Raw genomic sequence first — 20,821 nt, forward strand, 5'->3', positions numbered from 1 at the left:
TGTGTGTGTGTGTGTGTGTGTGTACATATTATGTACAGATACTATTCTGGACAGTAGGTGGACAAAATACATTAAAAATCTATCTTCTGGGAGATTATATTTTAGTGTGGGGAGATAATAAAGAAAAAAGATAATATCTGTTTAGATATCTATTAATCTATCTACATATCTATGATAGGTAGTAAAGGTAAATGCTGTGGAGAAAAGGAGGATAGGCGGATATGGCAGCCAGCGTGGGGCCTTAATTTTTGGTCATCAGTTGTCTTTATGGTGACATCTAAGCAAAGACTTGGAAGAAATGAAGGAGCAGGTCATACAGGGTCTAACAAAGGTTTTTGTAATCTTTCCTGGATATAACAAACAGTCTGAAAAATGTAGTTTAAATATATATATTTAAATATGTGATGCACTTCCAGGATTAATAGAGACAGGAGGGAAGTATGTAATCAATGTTTAAGAAATATCAATACCAAATATATACTTCATGTACCAATATATTCTGCCAGTTGTGGTGATCTGAAAAGACTTCGGCTAAATATGTTTCAAGGTTTGATGTGTTGTGTTTACATCTGTCTTTCAGACATTAATTGAAGCAAATGAGAGAGAGGAACTATCATAGTCATTTTTTTATGTAATGCATTAGAATAATTCTTTGTAGTTTCTCATCCTTCTTGGTCTTTTTCAAGGATATGTTTTTGTAGATAATTGCTATGGTTTTGCTTATATTAATTGTACCAATTAGTAGATTTGATACTCAAAGCTTTTACTACTATTGCCAGCAGATGGCACTAAATCTCCATACATTCAACAGTTACTTTACCCTTTTCAGCTATTCTTCAATAACCTATATGCTATTAACCATTTATTACTTAAAGGTTGTGCCAATAGAGTTTATTAAATATAGCTATAATGTTACATGTAGTGGGTTTCAGTTTTGAGGATTGCATTTTAATTGCTTTATTGGGACAACTACAGTCAACATGATAAAGAATAAAGAAATCAGAGGCACCTGGATGACTCAGATTTCTTAAGCATCTGCCTTTGGCACAGGTCATGATCTTGGAGTCAGGTCCTGTGGTTGAGCCTCAGATTGGTGTCCCTGCTTCTCCCTCTCTCAGCCTATTCCCCCTGCTCATGTAGTGTTCTCTCTCGCCATCTTTCTCTGTCTCTCAAATGAATAAATAAAATCTTAAAAAAAAGAATTTAAGAAATCAATTAACAAGTGTTCCAGTATTTCCATTTTCCCATACTGTCTGGCACTGCCCTAGCCCAATTCTTGTTGCCTTTAATCTGAGCCAATGCAACAACTTCTTAATGATTTCCTACATTTAGTCTCTTAATCATTCTAGTACATTCTATACCCTAATGGCCTATTATCTTAAAGAAAATTCAGATTATGTTACTTCTCTCCTCAAAATCTTTTTCTCTTAAATTTGAAAGAAGTTTTTTAAACTTCTTGTGCTGAGCTCTACCTTTTATGACCCCACATGCATCTTTTAAAATTCCCTTTTTGCTTTTTCTACCTACCAATGCCTCTGCTCCAACCAGATTGACTAGTTCCCTGAACAAGGTTTCCCTTTTCTTAACATCCAAGGGTATTTTTTCCTATTTTTTTTTATTGTGTTGAAATACACATAATATAAAGTTTACTACCTTAACCATTTTTAAATGTATAGTCAGTGGTATTAAATTTGTATTGCTAATTCAGCCATCACCATCCCTCACTTCCAGAACACTGTCTGTCTGACAAAACTCAAACTCTATGCCCATTAAACAATAACTCTACCTATGCTAATTTTGGCAGTACATATACTAAAATTGGAGCAATGCAGATGATTAGCATGTCTCTTGCACAATGATGACTTGCAAATTCCTGAAGCATTCCATATTCCTAGAAATGAAAAGAGGAGACATTACAAGTGATACCACAGAAATACAAAAAAATCATAAGAGACTACTTTGGATAATTATATGACAACAAATTGGACAATTTAAAATAAATCCATGGATTTCTAGACACAGGCAACCTACCAAGACCAAATCATGAAGAAATAGAAAGTCTGAACATAGCCATACTATCTCAGAAAGATATCCGCACCCCAATGGAGTATTATGTCTCCATCAGAAAGGATGAATACCCAACTTTTATATCAACATGGATGGTACTGGAAGAGATTATGCTGAGTCAGATAAGTCAAGCAGAGAGAGTCAGGTATCATGGTTTCACTTACTTGTGGAGCACAAGGAATAACACAGAGGACATTGGAAGATGGAGAGGAGAAGTGAGTTGGGGGAAATCAGAGGGGGAGACCAACGGAGAGACGGTGGACTCTGAGAAACAAACTGAGGGTTTTGGCGGGTGGGGAGAATAGGTGAACCTGATGGTGGGTATTATGGAGGGCATGTATTGCATGGAGCACTGAATGTGGTGCATAAACAATTTTGGAAGACTAAAAGAAATAAAATGGGAAAAAGGAGAAAAAGAAATAAATAAAATCTTTTTAAAAAGGGGAAAAAAAAGATATCTGCACCCTTATGTTTATTATAGCATTACTTAAAATAGCCAAGACATGGAAATAACCTGTATGACCAACAGATGAATGGATTAAAAAAAAGTGATATATACATATATTCAATGGAACTTATTCAGCCGTGAGAAAGAAAGAAATACTGACATTTGCAACAACATAGATGAACATTGAGAACATTAAACTAAGTGAAATAATCCAGGCAGAGAAAGACAAAAACTGTATGATCTCACTTATATGTAGAATCTAAAAATGCTGAGCTTACAGAAGCAGAGAGAATAGTAGTTGACAGGGGCTGGTAGTGGGGGAAATGAGGCACAGTTGGGCAAAGTGTATAAAGTTCTAAGTAAGAGGAATAAATTTTAGAGGTCTAATGTATAGCATGATGACTTAACAATATTGTATTGTTTACCTGAAAGTTGGAATGGGAGTACATTTTAAATGTTCTCACAATAAGAACAATAAAATGGTACTTCTACTAATTAAAAATGTGCTAACCTAATTGTGGTAAACATTATTAAAATATACATGTATCAGATCATCACATTTTACATTTTGAACTTACACAGTGTTATAGTGTTTTATTTCAGTAAAGCTGGGGAAAGAACACAATAACTCCCAATTTCCTCATCTCTGCAGCCCCAGGAAGCCATCATATTACCTTGTATATCTATGAATTTGATGACTATAACTATTCTAGTTACCTTATAAGTGGAATTGTATGGTTTTTTTTTAACTTTTTGTAATTGATTTATTTCACTTAGCATAATATCTTCAAAGCTCATTCATGTTGTGGCATGGGTCAGAATTTCCTTCCTTTTTAAGTTGAATAATATTCTACTGTGAATAATATGCCACAATTTGCTATCTTTCATCCATATCTTCAAGACACTGCTTTCAGGTTTTTGAAATCTACCCAGAAGTGTAACTGCTGAATTATGTAATGGTTCTATTTTTAATTTTTTGAGGAACTACCAAACTGGTTTCCTGGCAGTTCTTTTCCTGACCATATCATTTTTATATTTCCAACAATAGTGCCTTTGTGTTCCAGTTTCTTCACATCCTCAACACTTGCTATTTTCTATTTTGTTTTTTTTAATAGACATTCTAATGGGTATGAGGTGATATTTCATTGTGGTTTTGATTTACATTTCCCTAGTGATTAGTGAGTTTGAGCATCTTTTCATATGCTTATCAGCCCTTTGTGTGGCTATCTTTTTGGAGAAAAGTCTATTCAAGTCTTTTGCCCATTTTAAAATCAGATTGTTTTTATTGTTGAATTTTAAGAGTTCTCTTATATTTTGAATTATTAATGTATAATGTCTTTCCCCAAATCTTATAATCTTTTTTCTTAATTTAAAGTCTGTTTTGTCAGATATTAGCATAGAGTATCTTAATTTCTCCCTCATATTTGAACAGTGTTGCTGGATACCATATTCTTAGTTGACAGGTCTTTTTTCTTTCAGTGCTTCAAATATATTGGCCCCTGCTTTCTGGTCTCTAGTGTCTGATTAAAAACTGCTGATAATCTTATTGGGGAATCACTTACCTCTCGTGGCTTTCAACATTTTTATTTTGTCTTTGGCTTTTGACAGTTTGATAGCAATGTGTCTTGGTATGGGTGTCTTTGAGTTCATCTTTCTTGGAGATCATTGAACTTCTTAAATCTTTATATATTTGTGTCTTCAAATTTGGAAAATTTTTGGACACGATTTCTTCATATAATCTCTCTGACCCTTTATTTCACTCTTTTTGGACTCCTCTAATCTGTATATTATTCCACTTGATGATGTCTCACAGGCCCCTTAGGCCTTGTTCACTTCAATCTTTTTCTTGTTCTTTTCTTTTGACTTGATCACTTCAACTGGCTTAACTTTAAATTTATTGATTCTTTCAGCTCAAATCCATCTTTGAATCCCACTAGTAAATTTTTCATTTTAATCATTTTTAATTTTCAGCTCCAGAATTTCTTTTTGCTTTCTCTTAGGTTTTTCCACCTCCTTATTGATATTTCCATTTTGTTCATATATTATCTTCTTGACTTTTTCCACATTTGCTTTTAGTTCTTTGAGCATCTTTAGGATAGTTTTTTTAATCGTTAGTCTAGTCTTTAGTCCAGGTTTGTCATCTGGTCTTTCTCTAGGATGGTTTCTGCAGGTTTTTTCTTTTTTAATTTTTTTTTATTATTTTCCCCCCTTAGAGTGGGCTATCCTTTCCTGTTTATTTGTATATATTATGCTATTTTTGTTGATAAGTTCATATTTGAATCTGAAAATGTGATCACTCTGAAAGTCAAATTATACCCCCAGGGTTTACTGCCTTTTGCTTGCTTGTTTGTTTTGATTCCTGTATACTGTTTCTGTGCTAGGCATAAGCTTGATGTGTAAACTTAAGATCTTTTGAAGCATTGTCTTAGACTGTGTCTCCCTGAGAACATGTGATGACCTTTAAATTCTCCTATATATACGATTGCTTTTGTATGTCTTAGTTCTTAAATGTCTGACTTCAGAAAAAGAAAAGGAAAAATTAAGGAAGAAGGAGAGAAGCACCTCTGGCTCTTTAATTCCTCTAGAAATTACTTCAGCCAGTAGGGGAAGGACTTGCAACTATATAGTGGTGATGGTGCTGGAGTGTAACAATGGCTGCCTGCCCCCGTGTTTGCTCTCTATGATCAGAAGCAGTTATCATTGATGAGAACGCAGATCTCTGATATTCAGAGAACAGATATTTGGAGTCCAACCTGGTTTTGTAAGCTGCCTGCATGGTGCTCCAACATGGCTGTCTGCATGGGCCTGGGTGTGGGGTAAAGCATGGGTAGCCACTGTTGAGCTAAGAGCTAAAATTGACTGAAATTGACTGTGTTTTGCCATCCCAGCTTTCCCTTGGAACTTAGAAGCCTTGAAATAGACTCCCAGATTTCAAAATAGTTATCCATCAGATTCTGCCAGTACAAATACTGTCTGGGTGGAGGGATGTATTTCTGGTGCTTCCTACTCTGCCATCTTCCCAGAATTCTAATTCCAACCTGTTACTCTTTCACTTGAAATATTTTTTTCTTTAATTCCTCTTTTTTGCCAGGGTTAGTGAACAGAAGATGTGTATCATTGCCCCCAAATATCTGAGATGTGCCACACATAAGATAAACACATAGTGAATACATTATTATAAATGATCTTAAATGCTATTATGAAAAAAATACATGGCTTAGAATCTTATCCTAGAATAGTTTTCCTACAGCCAAATTTCCACAAGCATGTACTTTCTCTGAAATCTATTCTTGTTTTAATCCTTCTCTTCTATGATGTTATTTAGAATTATTTTTGTGTATATCACATAATAGGTTCAGGCAACATAATTCTGAATTTTATTAAAGGATAAGCTTCATTTTTGCTTTCCTTTTCTAATGAACCTGTATCAGGTTTGGCTATACCCCAGTGCAAGAAAGACTCAGCTGTCTGGCCAAGGACAACTCTATCTACCTTGTGGCAAATATTGGAGACAAGAAGCCATGCAATGCCAGTGACTCTCAGTGTCCCCCTGATGGTCATTACCAATACAATACTGATGTGGTCTTTGATTCCCAAGGAAAACTGGTGGCACGCTACCATAAGGTAAAATTATTTATAATTTTATAACAAAATTTATAACAAAATAATTTTTGTATAATTATAATTTTGTATAATTTTTATTTATAACAAAATAATTCAGTTCAGTTACTGAATATTTAACAAAATAAAGTGGACAAGAAGGAAAAATCATTAGTGTTGATAATAAGCATACTTTAGAAGCAGAATAGAGACGATACATAGAAAGTAATGATTAGGTATGGTAAGCTCGTAAAAGAGGATCGAAGGGTTTTCTGTGCATTTACAAACAGGAATGTGTCTGGAAGTGTATGAGAATCAGCAGGAGGTACCTGTATAGAAATACAATGTTGCCTTTTAGACCTTGTCCTTTTGAAGACATACCCTGGCAAATGGGTCAAGCCAAGAAGGAGAAACTACCCACCAGACACTTGATTTTGAAGAGAAAGGAGCAAAGAAAGTTGTTTGTCCACAGAAAATAGTTAAGTGTTCTTGGCAAATAGAAGTTATCTATTTCACTTCTATGTCTTGTAGTATTCAAGAGGGTCTTAAAGCTTTGCGCAGTGGCAGTATCATAGCCAATGAGGTTTGTTCGAGACGTGATTACTGCTAATCAAGAGGGTCTTAATAAATAGGGATTCCCATCGACATATCTATAAAATGTGGAGGTTGAGCCAAATGCTCTTATCAGCCATAGTAATCTCTGATTCTCTTACACTTTTTCCCTGTGAAGACAGTGCTCATGGATTAAATTCGCACTAAGAGATGTTGGCTTGCACTTTTTCAGACCCAGTAACACACAGGCTGGCTTCTGAAAGGAGAATTTTACTCCCTTCATCTTCTGTTTATTACAGCACAACCTTTTCATGAATGAAAATCAATTCAATGTACCCAAGAAGCCTGAGGTTGTGACTTTTGACACTGTCTTTGGAAGATTTGGCATTTTCACGTGCTTTGATATACTCTTCTATGATCCTGCTGTTACTCTGGTGAAAGATTTCCATGTGGATACCATAGTCTTCCCAACAGCATGGATGAATGTTTTGCCACATTTGTCAGCAATTCAGTTCCACTCAGCTTGGGCAATGGGCATGGGGGTCAACTTCCTTGCATCCAATATACATCACCCCTCAAACAGAATGACAGGTAATGTGTAAACTCTAAGATTTACAAACTTTAAGTAATCAAAAAAGTAAAAGAAAAAGTAATTTTTTTCTAGCTAACATGTACTCTTTAATGTTTTCCAACTCTTAATTTTTGCATATCTAGCTGGTGACATACTGTAGAATCCATCTCAGTCTAAATTGTTTTGTAGATTTATTTAGTTTTATTCAACTTACATGCACATTTCTTCTTTTTTCCTCTAAAGTTCACCACTTCCTACATGGAAGTTTCTCTTACTGGCTTTTTGGTACCATACTCTGTTGGATTTCCTCTCACTTATTGTCCTTCTCACTATATTTTACTGAAATTAATGACATAGATAGCTTAGAGAGAGAGAGTAAATGGTAACAATAAAATAAAACAAACAGTAACAACTATGCAGTCCTTTTTTCATTTCCATTTCAAATATCCCTTTCAGGAAGTGGCATCTACGCACCTGATTCTCCCCAAGTATTTCATTATGATATGAAGACAAAGAAGGGAAAACTCCTCCTCTCAAAACTGGATTCTTACCCACACCGCCCTGTAGTGAATTGGACTTCTTATGCCAGTAGTATAAAAGGGTTTTCAACAGGAAATCAGGAATTTAAAGGTACTGCCTTTTTTGATGAATTCACGTTCCTGGAGCTCACAAGCGTCACGGGAAATTACACAGTTTGTCAGAAAAAACTCTGCTGTCATCTAAGCTACAAGATGTCTGAGAAGAGAACAGATGAAGTTTATGCCCTAGGGGCATTTGATGGACTACATATTGTCGAAGGGACATATTATTTGCAGGTAATGATCGTTTTGGTGGCAGGGGAATTAACCAGATAAAATACAGGACACCTAGTTGAATTTTAATTTCACATAAACAATGGATTATTTTTATTATAAGTATGTCTCACTTTTGAGGATACCTGTACACTAAAAGTTTTGTTTTGTTTGACATTCAAATTTAGTTGGGCCTCCTGAATGTTTGCTAAAACTTGAAATCCTAGATGTCAGTCCATTTTAAACCGGCTGGAAAAAAGGCAGAAAATTTATTTACGGTACCTGTATTTAAAATGATAATCAAATTACAGATGATTTTAATGGATGATTAGCCTCTGGTATTTCCTGCCTGAAGAAATTTATCCATTTTCTTTATATGTTCACTGAAACTTAGCTCGTTTCATTAACTAAGTATGTCTTGGAAACGTATAGGGTTTACCTCTGGGATATGTGGTAGAATAGTTTATTACTGCAAAGCTTTGGGTATCTCACAGCCCCCAACACTAGAGGAGGAACTATTTATAGCCCAGTGAGGTGTCACTCCTAAGAACAACTTTCATCTTCTTCTCATTCTACTTGCCTCTTCCTGATCTATCTCCCAATTGATTTCAGGGCTTCTTGCTTACAATTTCAGCTCCATCCAATCTATTTCCTACACTCTAATTATAAAAATTACTAAAAGCCAGGCGCCTGGGTGGCTCAGTGGGTTAAGCCGCTGCCTTCGGCTCAGATCATGATCTCAGGGTCCTGGGATCGATTCCCTGCATCGGGCTCTCTGCTCAGCGGGGAGCCTGCTTCCCTCTCTCTCTCTGCCTGCCTCTCTGTCTACTTGTGATCTCTCTCTGTCAAATAAATAAATAAAATCTTTAAAAAAAATTACTAAAAGTTATTTCTCATTATTTCATTCTCTTGCTTAAAATTCCTGCAGGTTTCTAGTTGGTTTCTAGTTTCAAATTTCTTAACAAGACATACAATTCAAATTCTTAAAGTGTGCCTTTTCCTAATGTCTGTTCTCTTCTGTCATTTCTACTCACATGTGCCCTGGGATTCTCTCTTACTGAGACATTTCCTCATCCCCAATGTGTGGGCAACTGCAGACCCTCGGGATGTGTTGTTTCCTTTATCTGTGATGGCCCCACCTACTCATCATTCACAGTGCTTTTCAGATGTTGTCTTCACCAAGAAGGCTGGCCTAACACTTTCTTTAGCATGGCTCCCACCTCTGGGGCTAAGTGCTTCAGACATCCTATGCTCAGTTTTGTCAAGGGCATATTATGTGAAATTTTGCACAGGTTGTCTGAGACTGAACCTTTGAGTGCTAGAACTGTGCCCACTGTGCAGTATTCTGTTTGCTGCTGCATGATGAGACTTTACGAATGCTTGCTGATTGGGTAAATGACGCACTTATTGACTGTCTACTACATAGTAGATATATATTTGGTGCTAATGATACAAAGATGAATAAGTAAAGGCCCTCTTCTTGAAGCATTTAGTAGAGAGGAAAGACATAATGAACAAATGATGTCAGGGTAGGTTGGCATGGAGAGAACGTAGAAAGCACATTTTGTTGTAGGAATACTAAGAAGCAGTACCTATCCTAATTTGGGGATTCAGGGAAGTTTCTGGAGACATGATGTATGAGCTTATGCCATTATCCAGATGAAAATAGCAGGAAAAAATTCTAGGTGGAGTGGAGTATGAGCAAGGGTGTGGATGCTCAAGAAGTAGGGTATGCGGGTCAGTGATACTAAGGTGTATTGTGAGAAGCAAGAATTAATGGAAGATGAGCCCAGAAGCAGGCTCACATCTGACAGCTTCTTACCTGTCATTCCTAAAGTTTGGACTTTTCTTTCTGGGTAATAGTCTTCTACTGGAAAGTGTTCAGCAAGGGCATGATGTGATCAGATATGTCATTGAGTCGATCACTATGGCAGCACTGTGGCTGATGAAACTAGGCAAAAGACAAGTTAGATTATTAAAATGGTCCTAGATAGTCTCTACCAAGAGTAGTGTTAATAGAAGTGCAGGGTATGGAGTCAAGCAAGAAATAGAAAACTTGACTTGTAGCCAATTTGGTACAGAGCAGGAAAGCATGGGCACCTGGATGGCTTAGTCTGTTAAGCGTCAGCTTCTGGCTCAGGTCATGATCCTGGAGTCCTGGGGTCGAGTCCCACGTTAGGCTCCTGCTCCCTGTTTCTCCCTCTGCCCTTCACCCTTTTTGTGCTCTTTCTTACTCTCTCTGACCCCAAATAAATAAATAAAATATTAAAAAATAGAACAGGAAAGCAGAATGAGGGGATTAGGTTTCTGGCAAAAGCAGCTAGCTGGGTGAATATAATTCTCTGACAGGTCAGGATGCTAGAGGGGGAGCAGATTGGATGGCAGTGGGGAAATGCTCAGTTCACTTTGGATGTTCTGGTTTTGAGGTATTTATGGGACATTCAGCTGGAGCCACAGTACTTGATATCACCAGCAGAGCCTGGGGCAACACCCCAAATCAAATATGTTAATGTCTGCTGGAAAACATGGGACTACTCATCCTAAATAGCTTAAAAACAACAACAACAACAACATAGCTTTATGTTGGTTCAAGTTAGGTCTCAGTGTCAAATGTGCTACACATCCTTTATTTAATTTAGAGAAGTTTGGTCTTAGAATTGAGGATGAGGGAGTTTGGTGTTGTATTATATTCATAATCTCCCAAAGTCTGTGATGATATTTAATGCTAGGAAAATCTCTGTAACACCAAAATCTATTTCTTAACTAATGAGAGAAGAGAAAGAAAAGGAGATAAGGGTACAAAAACTCTGCATCTTGCCACAGAGATTTCCCGAGTGTTCTAGAGTAAATTTTAAGGATGTGGGGAAAGAAGGTGCTTGTAGCATTTTCTAGAGTAGAAAATGGCAAAAGGTTGGGTACAGATTTATAGTAGTTGTTATAGAAGAGTGGGAGAATGAGCAGTCTACATATTTTAAAGAATCATTGGGTAACCAATGAATAAAGAAGGAATAAACTAAATGAAAGAAGTTCATTGCCTTTACCCAATATACTTAGGAAACTTTCTTCTTCAGATTGCTTTCTCTACCCTTTGCCTCTCTATTTCCTCCCACCAAGGTCAGAGTCATTCAAATCACTGGCCTATCACTCTTCTAGAATATAAAGCTATTTCCCAACAGGGTAAGAAACTAGGGATAACAACTCTACTAAAAACCAAAGATTAAGTTCAGGGGCTCAACACAACAGGGTGAGAACATAGATTCTGGAGTCAGAAGTTCTGGGAAATGGTTACGTGGCCTTGAGCCAGCCTAAACCTCCGGTTCGTCATAATACATAGATTATCTTCATTCACCAAATTTTTATGTAATGCTTTCTGTGTTCAAGCATTTGATAGAGACTGAAGATATTAAGATGGAGGAAGACAGATATAGTCACCGTCTTCATAGAACTTAACACTAGTGGGAAAACAGGATTGAGCAGAAACCTAAGAAAATCACTAGTTAATTTTAGTTGGTGACCAATGCCACAAAAGGAAACTACTATGGACAATTAAAGCATATAACTGGAAGATGTAACCTAGTCCTAAGAGGGGAATTAGGATAATTAATAATAGAATTCTTTAGAGTTTTTGGCATGTTTGATTTCATAAATGTAAAGGGTTTAGCACTATGCCTAGCACCTAGAAAGTCCTCGGTAAATGTTAATTATTATTATTATTGTTAATAAAAGTAACATAAGATAATTATCAGACCTATACCATCAGGTTTTATTTACATAAACACTGACTTCATTGCAAGCAGCTCCTGATTCAACTCTTGTATTTCTTTAGTCCTTCTCATAGTCTCAATGTCCTATCCCTTCCCACTACCTGGATTGGTCCTATCACTTCTTTCTTCATTTTAATCAAAATAATGCATGAACATAACTAAGAAGACAAATAGCAATGAAGGCTTGTAAAACACTAGTGCCTTCCATAATCCATCCAGTCCTCTCTCTGAAGGCAAAACTTTTTGAATCTTTTAGCTGTTTCTTCTTAAATTTACTCATCTGACACCATCTACCTGGAGCTAATGCAAAATCCACAGATTAAGGGCTTGGTCCCACAAGACTGGTCCCTTACCCACTTGAGGCTCCAATTGCAAGTCTAGGTTGTCACCTGTGCTTCTGACCTGACTGACTATAAATCAGGTGTTCCCATCACCCTTGCCTTGGATTTGTTAATTTTCTGGAATGGTTCTTAGAACCCAGGAAAGTGCTTTATGTATTGCTAAGAATTTATTGCAGAAGATATTTTAAGGAATATAAATGGACAACCAGAGGAAGAGATACATAGGGCAAAATCTGAAAGTATCCCAAGCATAGGGGTTTCTGTCTCCATGGAGTTTGGTGTGTTCCACCTTCCTGGCTTGTAGATAAGGCATTTTTGTTTGCCAACCTGAAATCTCTCTGAACCCCATACTTTAAGGATTTTTATGGGGGCTTCATTTCATGGACATGATTGATTAAATCATTCACCACTGGTGATTAATTTAACCTCTAGCTCCTTTCCTCTGCAGAGACAGAGGTAGGGATGGTGAGGCTTAAAGTTCCAACTCTGTTTCCATCCTGTGGTTATTTGAGGCTTTCCAAAAATCTCATCATTAACATGTACTCAGGTGTGGTTGAAAGAGGCTCCATTATGAGTAACAAAAGCCCCTCCTTTCACATTTCCCCTCTTATCACTAAGGAAATTCCAAGGACTTTTGGGCCTTCTATGTCAGGAACTAGATAAAGACCAAATATGTATTTATTACTATAAATCGCAATACCACACACTTCCTTTGTTGTTGTACGTTCCAGAAAGAGAACTTTCTGAATGGGTGATAAAACTGAATGGGTGATAAAATGTTTTCAACTTACAAGACTGAAAATGTCTTTCCTTTCATATCTGATGGAGTATTTTTCTAGGTATGGAATTTGAGGTCACTGTATTGCTACTGTGAATTCTTGAGTTATTTTGATTCCTGATCTTTTGTATGTGTGTCTCTCTTCCTCTGGGTCTCTTAGAAACCATTTAGAATTTCCTCCCCTCCATTTCTTTTTCTGGAACTCCTATTATTGGGATCATGTGTCTTTTGGATTGGTCTTCTAATTGTTTAATCTTTTCTTTGCTATTTCTTTTCATTTTTTTCCATTTACTTTCTGATAATTTTTCTCCTTGATCTTTAAAGGCTTGTGTTAAGTCTTTAATTTTCACTGACATGTTTTTTTTTAAATTTTTATTTTTTAAAAGATTATATTTATTTATTTGAGAGAGAGGCAGAGATAGTGAGAGAGAGCGTGAGCAGGAAGGGGAGGGAGAAGCAGGCTCTCCAGAAAGCAGGGAGCCCACTGCAGGACTGGATCCCAGGACTCTGGGATCATGACTGGAGCTGAAGGCAGATACATAACTGACTGAACCACCCAGGTGCCCCCATGTTTTTATTTTTCAAGAACTATTATTTTCTTTATAAGGTGTTTTTTTTTCCCTTTACTGATACTGTGTTGTGGATACAGTTTTTTATCTCTCTGTGGCTATTAAGGAAATTTTTTTTTTCTTGAAGCTTCTTCTGCTTAAATACTCTATTTTTTACTCAAGTTTCCTGTATCTACTTGTTTTGCTCTCTTGTGTTAGAAGCTGTCCTCATATGGTAACCCTTTAACATTACCAAAAACTGACTGATACTTGCCAATTTTAAGCTTTGGCATAGGAGTGATACTTGCCAATTTTAAGCTTCACAGTAGGGTAATCTAGGCAGGCCTTTTGTCAGAGGAATCTCTGAGTTAAGCATATTTGTATATTTGGAAACTTCCTCTTAGGATGGGTCAGGTTTCTCAGGTTTTAAAATTCTTCTAATTCCCTTCCTGAATAGTATTGCCTAATTTAGGAAATAAAAGTACAGGATGCCATAGTAAATGCAAAGTTTGGATAAACAACAAAAGTTGTTTTGATCCCCCCCAACCCCCCCCCCCAAAAAAAAAACAACAAAAAAAACATTTTGTTGAGGGGCTTTGGGGAAAGGTCGAAGGGGAGGAGAACAGGGAGATCTGATGTCCCCAGCCCAGGTAGAACCTCGCTTTTCCAGCGTCAGAGTCTCCAAAAGCAACAACAAATATTTTAAAGAAATGTAAGTATGTCCCAGGCAATGTTTGGGACACACTTCTACTAAAAACCATTTTTAGTACTTTTAGTTTATCTAAACTTCAAATTTAACAGGACTCCTTTTCTGTGTTTATCTGGCAGTTTTATTTCTGAAGTATTAATTATTTGCTGGCAGGATTTAGAGAGCCAGGTGGGAGCAGTGACCTTGTTGGATGTGGTCGTGGTGTTGGAGATAGTTGCAACATTTAGTAGGTTTCATTCTTGTAATCCCCTTCAACTAGGTTTTTCAAAAGCTCCACTCAACATCTGCTTTACCCTCTCTGGAAATAGATGCCCCATCTTTTTTTTTTTTTTTTTTTAAATATTTTGTTTATTTATTTGAGAGAGAGAGAGACAGTGAGAGAGAGCATGAGCGAGGAGAAGGTCAGAGGGAGAAGCAGACTCCCCATGGAGCTGGGAGCCAGATTTGGGATTCGATCCTGGGACTCCGGGATCATGACCTGAGCCGAAGGCAGTCGTCCAACCAACTGAGCCACCCAGGCATCCCGATGCCCCATCTTTTATGGAAATAGCGGAAGGACAGTTGCCCATCCATGTGGGGAGCTCAGTATCTGAGGCATCCTTAACAACTTCCCACCAATTTTCCTTATGTTAGCCACTACTTTACCAGCCCCTGAGGTACCTCATGCTCCCAGTGATGGAATCTTCTGGGCATTCTGTGATGTGGATAGCGTTAATTCTTGGTTCTCCCATTGTCAGTTTAGGACTTGGCTTTCTTCAGGTCTCCTAAATCATTGGCTGCTCTTGCATCATCACCCCAGCTTCCACCATTATACCATGGTCTGTCCACCCCTTCTATCCATGCGGGTTTATGTCTTAAAAAAACAAATGTTGGTTTCAGTAAGAGGTTAAGGGAATAAAATAGGATGTGTTCGTGCTACCTTTACCTGAAAGCAAATTGTATCCCATCTTAACACACTTGCTCTAAAGCGTGTACTCTCCAACTTCAAAAGTAGAAGCAGGGAGACCAGTTAGAGGCTATTGCTTTAATCAGGCAGGTGGTAAAGGTGGCTTGAAATGAGGCTTGGGAGATGCAGTACAGATGGAATTCAATGAATACAGATCTTCCTTTTGTGGACTTTGTATCAACATAGTGAGATTACTCATAGATGACTCATATACTTAGATTTTAGATTCAAATTACGTAGTAGTATAGTTTAACTGTGTAGTATAGTAAGAACTTTTTCAGTTCTTGCTCAGATAGAAAGTATGTAACTTTTCCAATTCATAGGGATTGCCTCTAGATCAACTCCAGGGTTCATCACAGTTTTAAAGTTCTTTTGTTGTGCAAAATAGCCAAAACAGAGAGATTAAACTCCTGCCTAAATTTAACCTTTTTAAAAAAAAATAGAACACTTGATTATTAAAAGCATTGCTAGCTTGAACAATGAGGGTATAGTTCATGGCTATCAACCAAAGGTCTGATTGTTTCTTTAAGCGATTTAATCTGTTTGGCTGAATTGGAGAAAGCACTAGGGACTGAAGTCCTTTATTTTTATGACTAGTTAAATTAGCTGTGTATCAATGAGCTAGATTAATCTAATTAAAAAAACATTTTACCAAACAAAGGGGAAAAGGCATTGCATAGGCATTATTTCTAGGTCGGGAGGATATATTAATTGGCTTTCTCAGGACTTACTGGTTTGCATTGACTTTCGTAGATTTGTACTCTGCTGAAGTGTAAAACAGCAGACTTAAACAGTTGTGGTGGTGCAGTTGAAACTGCCTCTACCTGGTTTGAAATGTTTTCCCTCAGTGGCACTTTTGGAACCCAGTATGTCTTCCCTGAGGTGTTGCTAAGTGAAAATCAGCTTGCCCCTGGAGAATTTCAGGTAAGAACCTTTGCTTAATATTGATAATTCATTTCATGTAAGAGGAAGTGCTTTTTGAGTACAAGACCTACAAATACCAAATATAAATATTTACAAATATCATACAGCTCTCCTCTCCATTTGGAAAGCATAATATTGTTCTTGGGAAATCATGAAGGAAACTGAGCAGGTTGAATTTCTTATCTGGAAATTTGTAGTATAATGATTAGTGTATCCTAGAGAATACATAAATATATTATTGTGGAGAGTATTGGGAAGAGGCTGGGCTGTTTTGGGTCTGTTGAGTAGGAAAAAGACTCTTGAGAGGGTTTCAGGACTGGTCCCACCAGAGGAAACCCCTTCAGGACTGGTCCCACCAGAGGAAACCCCTTCACATCATGGGCAGTGATAGCCTTGCAAAGTTAAAGGGAATTCCTCTCACTGTTTGGGTAAAGACCCAGTGGCCGAAATAGGCAAGAAAGCAAACACTTTTTTTTTAAAGTCCAGAAGTACTTCTTACCTCATAAACTCTGCCCAGTCATATTGTTTCCCTGACTTACCGGTGGGTTTTGCTCTTATTCCGCCTTCCTTGTAGGAATAGCTACTGTGGGAGTACTAGGGACAAACAGGTTGGGAGGCTGTGGTGAGTGAGTGACAGGGATGACAGAGGTTTCGCTCAAAAGCCCTCAGTCACTCCCTTCTGTCCACTTGGAGGAGCCTATTATGTCTGAGAGGACTAGATTTCTCTATGACATTCCCAAACCCATTGCTGTATGCTGATTCTTGGAATACCTCCTCAAATAAGTAAATGATAAGATATTGATGATAGCCATTTCAATAATCATAAATCAGTGCCAATTCCACAGCTGCAATTTTTCTTATACTCTGTACCATTTCAAAATTTCTTTTAGAAGAGAAGTTAGCCATTATTTTTTATTTCTTCATCCAGTTGTGCTGATTTTTAGAAGTTGTTGTGCAGTCATATAACTTAACGGGACGACCCAGCCAACTACTCTGTGTTTTAATTAGGTGTCAAGTGATGGACGCTTGTTCAGTGTGAAGCCGCCATCTGGACCTCTCTTGACCGTGACTCTGTTTGGGAGAGTGTACGAGAAGGACCAGACATTAAATGCTTCATCAGACCTCCAGGCACAAACACTAGAAATAATGCTCTTAGTCATAATACCAATTGTGTGCTCATTAAGTTGGTAGAATATTTCCCTTTGCTCTCTTTTATTTTGTGTAATTAAAAAAATGATGGCTGAGAAAAGAAGGATGAAGATCATAACATGGTCTCTTGTACAAGTAATTACAAATACATATACATATATAGTTCACAGATTTTGTACACACACACATACACACACACACACCACCCCTAGATAATAGAAGCCAGATAAACAGTGACATCACTTTGAAAGGTTAAAATCTATAAAATGAGGGTAACAGTTTTACTCACAATTTTAGGGTTTTTTTTTTTTTTTAATTTAAATAATTGAATGCATTTAAAGTCCTTAGACAAGTTTCTGGATCATGGAAAGTACTGGATATGTGCTAGCTATTCACAACTGTATAATTATCACAGTAAAACCATGTGTGATATTTTTATTGCTAAAATTACATCACCTCTGATTGTCTAAATTTTTAAACATCTTCCACAGGCTTAGCCACCCTCCATATTTCAATTAGAAAATCAGTGAACTCAACATCAGATAATTGGTTTAGGCTTGATACCTAGCAATGACGTATTCTGGAAGGCAGCTGGACATACAGCTCTAACAACCTGTTAGAAGGCCTTCACTTTTTTGAGTGTTTTTCAGTGCCTCTTTAGTGTTTTACCTATCTTGTTAGCCTATAAGCATATCAATAGGGTGGTTCTTTTTTTTTTTTTTTTTTTTGATAGGGTGGTTCTAAAGCAAACATTTTACCAAATCTGTACTGTGATAAATTTTTGCATGGCCTTAGGTTTTTATGTTTCTAAAAGGTTGAAAAACAAAGAAGAATCAAAAGAAGAATAATATTGTGTGATATGTGAAAATGATCTGAAATTCAAATTTCAGTCTCCTACCTAAAAGTTATATTGAGTACAGCCATGTTTATTTAAGTGCTGCTTATGGTTTTTTTTTAAATTTATTTTTTACTTATTTTCAGCATAACAATATTCATTATTTTTGCACCACACTCAGTGCTCCATGCAATCCATGCCCTCTATAATACCCACCACCTGGTACCCCGACCTCCCACCCCCCGCCCCTTCAAAACCCTCAGATTGTTTTTCATAGTCCATAGTCTTTCATGATTCACCTCCCCTTCCAATTTACCCCAACTCCCTTCTCCTCTCTAACTCCCCATGTCTTATGGTTGTTTTTATGCTATGGTAGCGAAGTTGGGTAGTTGTGACACAGGCCCTATGGCCAGAAAAGCTGCCATTGCCTTGCCCTTTACCGAAAAAGTTTGTTGACTCCTGACCTGAAGTATAAAATAACAGTGGATTATAGTATTGAAAACCTTTAAAACAACTCAGGGGGGAAATTGTCTTTAAGTGTCTTTCTTGTAATTCTTTCACAAAAGGAAAAATAAAATATCTTTATTTGTTTTGTATGATATGCCATCACACACACATAAGACTACACTGATTAACTTACAACCAGATGTGCTAAGTAAACTAATACCTTGAATAAGTAAGTAATTTTTATGAACATTATTATTTATTCACTAAAGGATACACACTGCAAAGTTTTTTTGTTTTTTTTTTGCATTTGGTATGTTCTAAAATTCCTGAAAGAAAGCATGTTAGTTTTTATTTTCAACTTTTTCCTGGAAATCAACTAAGAACTACTCATCTGAACATACTATCTGATATTTTCCCCTGTGACAAACTTACTAGCTTGCCTTAGCATGATTTTTTTAAAAGTTAAACATTACACATAGTGAGTTTACCTTTTAAAAATGTTTACTATGTCCATGCCCAGCTCTGATACTAGATTTCTTTAAGACGTATGTATTTTATGATAGCTTTGATACGCTTCCTAACTGTGATTTTTATTTGCTCTGCATAAAACATTTGTGGTGCTCTTTTAATACAAACAACCCAGTTCCAAAAAAGATCAATGTTCAAATATGTTTTCCTTAATTTCTTTGTACCTTGATGAATTTGAGTGGTCTAAAGAGCAATTTTTGATACTCCTTCATTTAAAGATATAACTTATTATCAATCTCCTGCTGATGTAATACACACACACCCAGACACACACACACATACACACACACACACACACACACACACAGTGTCTTACTGTAGTAGCTCTCTTCCAAGATGGTCCCCAGTGATCCTCACCTCCAGGCTCCATGGAGAGAAATTCTCCCTGATTGTTTTGTTGTTATTGATTCTTGTATTCTTTTTTTTTTTTTCCCTAAGAAAGAGAGATTATAGATAGTGAGCACATTAGTGGAGAAGGAGAAGGAGCTAAGGGGGAGAGAGAATCTTAAAGGCTCCATGCCCAGTGTAGAACCCAACACAGGGCTCAATCTCATGACCCTGAGATCATGACCTGAACTGAAATCAAGTCTGATGCTTAACTGCCTGAGCCACCAGGCACCTGTGATTCTTATTTTCTTATGTAGTTCCTGAGCTTTGTCACTTATAATAAATCTGAATCCATTGCCACTTTTACTGTAACACATATCTGTTACTCAGCTCTGCTTAAGTGTTCTAAAGATTTTACTTATTTGTTCTTTTAGTTTTTTATCTAAACAGTATATTTCAGGTCTCATAGACCGAATTGTGTCCCCTCTCAAATTCGTATATTGAAGTCTCAACTTTATACCTGAGAATGTGATTGTATTTGGAAATACGGTCTAAGGAGGTAAAATGATGGCATTAGGGTGGACCCTAAGCTAGTATGACTGGTCTTGTCAGAAGAGGGGATTAGAACATAGACATGCACCAAGTGGAAACTATGTGAAGACACAAAGCAAGATGGCCATCTACAAACCAAGGAGAGAGCCTCAGAAAAAATCAACCCTGCTGATACTTGATTTGTATTTCTAGCCTCCGGAATCTTGTAAATAAATTTTTATTGTTGAAGCTAATCCATGGTACCTTATTATGGCAATCCTAGCAAACTAATACAGGTTCCAACCCCCTCCTCCATTTCCGCCATAAGTTGAAGCTTAAAATGGTTGTCCAGTTAAGAGTATCCAGCTAGTCTGCTTCCCCAAGACTCAGCCAGATCCTCTTAGAGAAGAACTGATAGTGAAACCATCAGATGACTGAAGATCCTCTGGAGTTTGGAAATCAGAAAGTCATGTTGATGAAATCGTGTAATTAATCTGACCTTAAATGTTATTTTTCTGTTGACATAATACAATTTAGTGAAATGAAGAACATCTTTTAAGTCAAAATATCTCTCAACTGGTAGACTATCCACTATCCACAGAACCCTGAAATCAGCCCCACGCTGTGCAAAATACACCCTTCGGCAAAGGAGAGCAGTGATCCCTATCAGCAATACAGCATTTTGAAATAAAAAAAAATTCTTGGCAGATGCTTTTCTTAAAAAATACTATATCATCCAATAAATATTTGAGTAATATTGGAGTAAAATTAAGTAAAATTTGGGGTGGACTTAACTGTCTTAAAAAAAAAAAAAGACCCATTAGAAAATAAACCCATGTGTATTTAGGAAGCAAGCCTCAATTCCATCATACAATTTTAAAGAAGAGAATTTCAACAGTGATAAGTTTAAAATATTAAAGGCTTCAATAAACTCTATATGCTTTTTTTTTCTGTTCAATTTTCAC

At 36.9% G+C, this 20,821-nt stretch overlaps 1 protein-coding gene and 1 non-coding gene across 2 annotated transcripts in view; both read left to right on the forward strand.

The window, feature by feature from the left end:
* LOC131833787 (pantetheinase) overlaps positions 1-20,110 on the forward strand; it is a 48,527-nt gene extending 28,417 nt beyond the window's left edge. The window contains exons 5-9 of the mRNA XM_059177523.1: positions 5,947-6,139; positions 6,967-7,258; positions 7,695-8,053; positions 15,869-16,039; positions 17,048-20,110. Coding sequence (XP_059033506.1) covers positions 5,947-6,139; positions 6,967-7,258; positions 7,695-8,053; positions 15,869-16,039; positions 17,048-17,230 — 1,198 coding nt within the window. The 3' untranslated portion in view covers positions 17,231-20,110. The remainder of the gene's footprint in view (positions 1-5,946; positions 6,140-6,966; positions 7,259-7,694; positions 8,054-15,868; positions 16,040-17,047) is intronic.
* On the forward strand, positions 1,792-1,893 carry LOC131834960 (U6 spliceosomal RNA). The gene has a single exon (XR_009355049.1). It is a non-coding gene; the product is annotated as a U6 spliceosomal RNA (small nuclear RNA).
* Positions 20,111-20,821: the final 711 nt, after the last annotated feature.

This window comes from Mustela lutreola, chromosome 6 (genome assembly GCF_030435805.1).
Source record: "Mustela lutreola isolate mMusLut2 chromosome 6, mMusLut2.pri, whole genome shotgun sequence".
In the NCBI taxonomy this organism is placed as follows: Eukaryota; Metazoa; Chordata; class Mammalia; order Carnivora; family Mustelidae; genus Mustela; species Mustela lutreola.